The following is an 8,083-nucleotide window of genomic DNA, read 5'->3' on the forward strand; positions in this document are numbered from 1 at the left end:
TGCAAGGTTTCATTTCACAAATACTGTTGTAAAAGAACTCTTTTTCTACATATGATAGTATTTCTGAAAATGGGGGTTTGATCACAATTTTAAGTGTTGTTGAACCCTTGTTCCCACAACACAATGGCAGTCAACCATTTATTTCTAAAATCACACTCACTCACATGTTTTTCACTCATCCCAACCAATCTAGTTGTTGAAACCAAACCATAACCCGTCCGAGACCGCGGACACGGCTATCCAGATAGATTTACACTCTGCAGAGGTTGTACACTTTTCCCACAAGTAGGATACCATAACTTACACCGTCGTGCAAGCACAGATCCATCAAAGTCATTACCCTCCATAGCTAAGTAATGACGCTCACCACGGGAACACTAAGGCCACATCTCATGATACCACAATAATTCACAAAGCTCTTTTCATATATTTCCACAATTTCACATACATCACTTAGTGTCCCGTTGCACACCTGTCTCCAGGTGATTGCCATACTAACTAGAGGGATTTAGACTAAGCCTTTCCCATGCAAGGCGAGTGGTTGTACGATAAATGAGTTAGGCAAGATGAATCATCAACTCAGTCCTTAATCGAGATAAGGTGGATATCTTCTCGCTTAACCCCGCAAGGTATAAGCCACAACACCAGGGCATCCCCAAAAGAGATCCCATCCGCCCCATCTCCATAGTAGTCACATCTATAACTTGTTCATTAACCCTTTCACAATACCCACAATTTATTTTCACCACTCACACCTTTTACTTTTAAAATCATTATATTTGAAAAATATAGCGATGAGTATCCAGGATGAGTAACAAGTCCTAAGCATACTAAATAATAATATTTCTGTCATAGCATATTATTTGTTCCTAGGTTCGAACAAGACAATTACCGGGTAATATCAATTCAAGGATGGCTATTCAACAGGTTTTAACTAAGCAGCGAAAATACTTCGTACATATATCGTACATGTAATATTTAAAACGGCTTCTACGGGTTGTGTTTAAAAATAGGATCAAAATGCATCAAAGGGGATCGGTTGGACTTGCCTCCGTCGGCGTCCTCAGCAAACTCTTGCTGACAGTCCGGGTCCTCGGCGTCAAACTCGCGGTACTCGTTTCCAACGTTCTCTTTTTCCGGCTCGTTCACTCCGTCAGCTAAAATACGCGATGAACGACACAGACAACAGACACAGATAAATAATCATATAAATTCAAATAAGCTCTAAAAATCATGAAATTAATATGGGAGGTAGATCATGATTTTAGATGAATTTAGGAAAAAGAATTATTGAAATCAGAGTTAGCATGTGGCATTTGTGAAATAGCCAGAATTTAATCATGCGAAAAAGGCTAACGGTGATTAAGAAATACATGCTTCACGAGATGAATTTTGGCTGGTAGTGCATGTTGCATGCATGCATGTACTATTTGGAGTTAATGCTTATGGCCCACACATGCATGGTTAGAGGGAAATTAACAGGAGTCATTAGAGCTCTTCTGTATGTCATGGTTCTATTCGTGGAGTTCTTGGCAGTGAATCGGTACAGACAAATATAAGGAAAAATACAGGAAAATACTACATAAAGACAGAGAAGAGCAAGGAGATGCTCATGAGCTGCTCACCTCGTCTTGCGACGACAGTCGAGCTCGGCTTGTGCGTATGGCCATATACGTTATACGCGAAGTGAGAGCGAGTGAGCGAGTGAGTGAACGTGCTTCTCGGGTGGTGAGAGTGAGCACCCGAGGCTGGCTTTTATAGGCCAAAGCGCTCAGCTGCGTGCCATTAAAAATGCTACTGTAGCGCATGGTCGGTGCCTAATTTGCATGCACGATGCATGCAAATGGACGGTGTCTAATCACCGTGTCCTTGCATGCAGGTGCATGCAAATGGACGGTGCATGCTCGTCCTGCATGCATGCATGAGATATATATTCGTGTAGGTGTACTGCTATGTTTTCTTGCATGTAAGCTTGCTGGTACTCGCTGTTATTTGTGCGCGAAAAAAATATGGATGGATTAGATGGAGATACTATAGAGCTCAAATTATTTTATAGTTTTTTTGAAATATATTTTGAAAATAATTTTTAATGCGAGTGATTTTTGAATGTGAATTTTTGGGATGTTACACATGACAAGCCATCCGGTATGACCATAAAGCCTCATTTAACAACGCGTGCCACCTTCTAGGATTTTCTTCAATCTTCCGTTTAATAAGCTTAATAATTCCTTTGTTAGACGCCTCGGCCTGCCCATTGGCTTGAGCATAGTAAGGAGAAGAATTCAACACTTTAATCCCCATACCGATTGCGAATTCATCAAACTCCCCTGATGTAAACATAGTGCCTTGATCGGTAGTAATTGTTTGAGGAATCCCAAATCGGTAAATAATATGCTCTTTCACAAAATCAATCATATTGGCCGATGTGACTTTCTTCAAAGGAATAGCTTCGACCCACTTGGTGAAATAATTGGTGGCAACTAGAATAAACTTATGCCCTTTGCTAGATGGTGGATAAATCTGGCCGATCGAATCGATAGCCATCCTCGGAACGGCCAAGGCTTTATAATAGGATTCATAGCCGATGCAGGCGCCCTTTTAATATTACCAAACTTTTGACATCCTTGACACCCTTTGAAATACTTAAAGCAATCTTCAAGTATAGTCGGCCAATAATATCCATTTCTCCTAATCATCCACTTCATCTTGAAAGCCGACTGATGTGCTCCACATACCCCTTCATGGATTTCTCCCATCAAACTTCTAGCTTCATCATCACCCAAGCATCGGAGAAGAATCCCATCAATAGTTCGGTAATACAATTCATCTTCGAGGAGCACATACTTGGTGGCTTGAAACCGAACTCGTCTTTCGACTTTCTTAGATGGATCTTTCAAATAATCAATGATTTCTTTTCTCCAATCATCGGCACCAATTGCTGATATTGCATTAATCATAGGCTCATATCCCGAGGCATGCTGAGCCAACCGATTGGCCTCTTCATTATGCAATCGAGGAACATGCTCTAATTGGAAATCTTTAAATTCCTTTAACAATCGCATACTCCTTTCATAATAAGTTACGAGGACTTCGCTTCGGCATTCATAGCTCCCCGCCACTTGATTTATAACTAGCATAGAATCCCCGAAGACTTCAACAGCATCAGCATGAACTTCTCTCAATAACTCTAATCCTTTTATCAAAGCTTGATACTCAGCCTGATTATTCGTCGACGTGGCAACAATCGGCAAGGAAAACTCATATTTTCTTCCCCGAGGGGAAATCAATACTATGCCGATCCCTGCCCCCCGGCCGATCATGAACAGATGCTCTTCCCCTAATCGGCCCATCAAATCACCGATTATTATCACGATAGTACCGATCGGACCTGTCATACCGGTCATAACCGTTGCACTCAGGACAATCTCTGACAGTTGGAAGCTTGATATTCTCTTCCCAGCAATGGATGAAGAACGGACAATTCCAGTGATCCCTATGTCGATTCCACTCCTATCGGCGTCTTTCCTCTTCCCGACGATGATCCTCTTGCTGGTGCCGATATCGGTCTTCACGTTGCCGCCAAGTCTCTCGAGGTCTCCTGTGAGTTATCACAACGCCAGATCGGGGAGGCCTTCCTGAATTAGCTCCTTCCTAGATTAAACCTTTTCCTTTCGCATCGGCAGTGGTGACTTGATGCTGAGGATCCACCGATGCACTTCTTTCAGCCGCTTCTAATGTCAAGACCTTAGCCTTTCCCTTAGCATCTAGCATGTTTGTCGGGAAAGGATGTTGGTCAATCTTCATCGGCTTTTCGGTCTTGGAGCTGTCAAATTTGATCCTTCCAGTTTCTATAGCCGACTGCAGCTGCTGTCTGAAAACCTTGCACTCATTAGTGTCGCGAGAAGTCGTATTGTGCCACTTACAATATTTCATCCTCTTTAATTCTTCAGCCGATGGGAACACATGATTAGGTGACAGCTTGATCTGACCTTCCTGGAGTAGAAAGTCAAATATCCTATCGGCCTTAGTGGTGTCGAATGCGAACTTTTCTGGTTCCTTGTGCCCAAAAGGGCAAGACGTCGGCTTCTTATTTTTCACCCATTCTGCCAAGCCGATGACTGGTTCTTCATCAGAGTCCGAGCTTGTTGCTTCGTCAACGAACGACACCTTTTTGTTCCATGCTCTCTTGGGCTCGAAAGGCTTGATATCTTGATCAGAAATTCTCTGCACCAAATGACATAAGCTTTCAAACTCCTGAGATGCATACTTGTCCCTGATGTGTGGCAACAAACCCTGGAAAGCTAAATCGGCTAGCTGCCGATCATCCAGAATTAGGCTATAGCATTTGTTCTTGACCTCCCGTATCCTCTGCACAAAACTTTCAACCGATTCATCATTGCGTTGCCTCAGCTTGACCAAATCGGTGATCTTCTTCTCATGGACCCCAGAAAAGAAGTACTTGTGGAATTGTTTCTCCAGATCGGCCCAGGTAATCACTGAGTTGGGAGGTAATGATATAAACCAAGTGAAAGCCGATCTAGATAATGATGATGAGAATAAACGAACCCTTAACTCATCTCTGTTACCAGCTTCCCCGCATCGGATGATGAACCTGTTGACGTGCTCCATGGTTGACGTGTCATCCTGCCCAGAAAACTTAGTAAAATCCGGTACCTTGTACCGATTTGGAAGCGGGATCAAATCATATGCGGGAGGATACGGTGTCCGATAAGAGTAAGTGTTGACTTTGGGTTTTATCCCAAATTGGTCCATCATCACTTCAGCAATCTTATCGGCCCAGTACGCATCGGCATCTTGTCGATGAGGCGGTTGCGGATCGGGCGCCTGCTGGTAAGCTTCCACGTGTCGATGCGGCGCACGATCTGCATGGAACATCGGGTTGATCATCTGGCCTCCAATCTGTGGGCCACCAAGCTGTTGCCCGCCAATCTGTTGTCTAAGATTCATTGGCTGGTTGGGAATCCCCTGATTCTGAAACCCAGGATAGATCTGGCCTTGCTGGAACCCTATAGCCTGATGACTCTGTTGGGGCGTTTGCGGAAAAACTTGTTGTCCAAGCCATCCATTATTAGCATTCATCAGCATAGGTCCTGCCGATGACTGGTAATTGGGCATCATCATCAAACTGACATACCCAGATTGAGTCATAAACCTCTATTGCATCAGCATTGAGTCTGCCGATGCGTTAGGCATCTGGAACGCTGGAGCTTGAGAATTCCCAGTGTAAGGTCTTGCAGTAGTAGTTGTAGTATACTGGGGACTCTGATTCATCGGCATGTTTGGGGGTGCCGATGCCATAGGAGCCTTGCCTTTCATATCGGTCGCCTGAGATGTGCCAGGTGTCTTCAAGTATTTCAGGGGCATACCATAACCCCACCAGTTGGGAGGAGGAACTGGTCCTGACATTGCCGATGCCAATAGATCTGTAGCAAGCTTGATCTGCTCATCTAAACTCGGTGCCCGCAGCGACTGCAGCAGCCGATGGAGCTGTAACCACCGGTGATCCTGGCTGATGATGAGAGGGGCCCACGTAATCTGGTGGCAATTGTCCTTCCTTGAAAGTTCTAGCTACGGCGTTGAACACCGTATTGGACAGCACACCAGCTTGGTTGATCAAAGCACGGTTAATAGCGCTGTCCACCATCTCTTGAAGTTTACCAGGATTGGCTTCAAAAGTAACCTGCCGAGGTGCCGGCAGTGCATCCTTCTGGATCACCTCGCCGCTCCTGTTCATGCTGAAGGACCTCAGGCATTGCTGCTTGTAATCCTCCATGGCTTTAGCAATAGCTTGCTTCTGCTCATCCTTGAGATTGGCTTCCGTCACGGGGATGACGTTCTCCTGATCAAACTCAGAAGTCGACATGTTGATCTTGATCTTGAATCTAGTCCCACTGGGCGTGCCAAAAGATGTGTTGATGCAAAAGCTGATCTGCAAACACAAAGGGCTAATACCCGATTTAAACGTTAAGGCGTGCCAGCCAATTTGACCTTACTATCGGCAAATGTGGTAACTCGAATACTTTGGTCCCGACAACAGCGATGCGCCCGGATGTCACGACCAAGAGGTATTCACGCGGAACTTGAGAACACGCCGAGCTTAAGTCGACAAATTCCTAAGAACTCGTAGTGAAAAGGAAAAAGTATGACGAAGTCGTCGAAAAAGTAGATGCTTAGAATATGAGTAAAGACGTGTGTTTGATTGAATGATAGATATTACAAAGCCCTAAGGTCCATATTTATACCCTGCTCGAAGAGCTACAACCAGATACGACTAGAACTCGAATTCTAAATTACACAGAATCCGTATACAAAACGATTTAAATAACTAAGGAAAACATAAAACTACTCCCCCGTGACAAACTGGGACACCTCCACAAACCGATCGGCAGCTTCCAGACTCTCCCTCCATATCATCGGCAGACTCCCTTGACATAGCCATCGGCAGACTCCCCTGTCGTAACCATCAGCACAGACACATCATCACCTATGGACTTAGTCACGTCCAACCCTTCCTCCATCGGCAACCACCTTCATCGGCAATTCATCCTGTAAATCAAACACCACCGTCTTATCTTGCCGTCCTATACTTCACCAATCATGGACACGTGCCCAAAAACGGTGTCAACAAGTCTACACACACTTAGCATAGAGGTTAGTACTAGGGTTTCATCAATTATCCAAAACCAAACTAGGGTTTTCACTCTTAAGCAAAAAAGAGGTTTGCAACAATAGGGGGTTCCCCCCATGTAACCCCCGAGGGAGGCTCGGGCTCTGCAAGGGCAGAGCCGAGGCTCACTCTTAAGGCAAAAGAAAAAACTGGTATTGTACATAGTCCACATCTTATTACTTTTTCAAGATAAGTACAAATGCTTTCTTTACAAAACTTAATAGTAGAAGTGATGTAGCTACTCTATTTTCCACACATTGTTGTAGACTTCTCCTTCTTTTTTGGCGAGCTTGTAAGTGCCAGGTCGGAGGACTTTGGCGATGACGAAGGGTCATTCCTAGGGAGGCATGAGCTTGTGGCGGCCCTTGTTGCTCTGTCGCCGACCCTGAAGGCACGGCCTCAGACTCATCGAGCGTGGTAGCGTCAGAGAGCCTGTTGGTACTTAGTTGAGTGTAGAAGAGCTACATCCCTGGCCTCGTCCAGCTGGTCCAACGTCTCTTCTTAGAATGTTTTGTAGCTGTTTTCGTCGTATGCTTGTACCCTTGCTGACCCATACTCAAGGTCTATGGGGAGGACAACCTCGGACCTGTAGACCATGAAGAACGGGGTGAAGCCCGCAGCTCGGCTTCGAGAAGTCCTTAGACTCTAGACAACGGTCGGTAGTTCTTTAAGCCATCTTTTCCCAAACTTGTCCAACCGGTTGAAGATCCTGGGCTTTAGACCTTGGAGGATCATGCCATTGGCATGTTCCACGTACCCATTGGTCTTTGGATGAGCCACTGCCACCCAGTCCACACGTATGTGGTGTCTGTCATAGAAGTCTAGGAACTTCTGACCTATGAACTGCATGCCGTTATCCATGATAATGAGGTTTGGGACTCCGAATCGATGGATGATGTCTGTAAAAAATAGCACGGCTTGTTCGACCTTGATCTTGGTGATGGGGCGGACCTCAATCCACTTAGAGAACTTGTCGATCATGACGAGTAAGTGGGTGAAGCCCCCCGAGCACCTTCTGTAGAGGCCCGACATGGTCAAAGCCCCAGACAGCGAAGGGCCAAGTAATGGGGATCGTTTGTAGAGCCTGGGCCGGAAGGTGGGTCTGCCATGCATAGAATTGGCAACCCTCACAGGTCCGAACAATCTCAGTGGCATCTACCGCGGCGGTGGGCTAGTAGAAACCTATCGAAAGGCGTTTCCTACTAGCATCTGAGGCACCGCGTGGTGGCCACAATCCCCAAGTGGATTTCTTGAAGGAGTTCTACTCCCTCTTGGTGGGTGATGCACCGCATGAGGATGCCCGAGGGGCTACATTTGTACATCTCGCCATTGATGAGAACAAAGGCCTTGGCGTGGCGAGCCAGTCTTCGTGCCTCAGCCTGGTCCGATGGTAGG

The 8,083-nt window shown here is 45.6% G+C and overlaps 1 protein-coding gene across 1 annotated transcript; it reads right to left on the reverse strand.

Moving 5' to 3' along the window:
* Positions 7,334-7,720, reverse strand: LOC110430450 (uncharacterized protein K02A2.6-like). The gene has a single exon (XM_021448132.1). It carries the CDS (start codon positions 7,718-7,720, stop codon positions 7,334-7,336), a length of 387 nt encoding a protein of 128 aa, XP_021303807.1.

Source organism: Sorghum bicolor, chromosome 9 (genome assembly GCF_000003195.3).
Source record: "Sorghum bicolor cultivar BTx623 chromosome 9, Sorghum_bicolor_NCBIv3, whole genome shotgun sequence".
Taxonomy (NCBI): Eukaryota; Viridiplantae; Streptophyta; class Magnoliopsida; order Poales; family Poaceae; genus Sorghum; species Sorghum bicolor.

Coding starts and splice junctions, on each gene's coding strand:
- LOC110430450 (XM_021448132.1), bottom strand. CDS start 7,720: ATGTCGGGCCTCTACAGAAGGTGCTCGGGGGGCTTCACCCACTTACTC.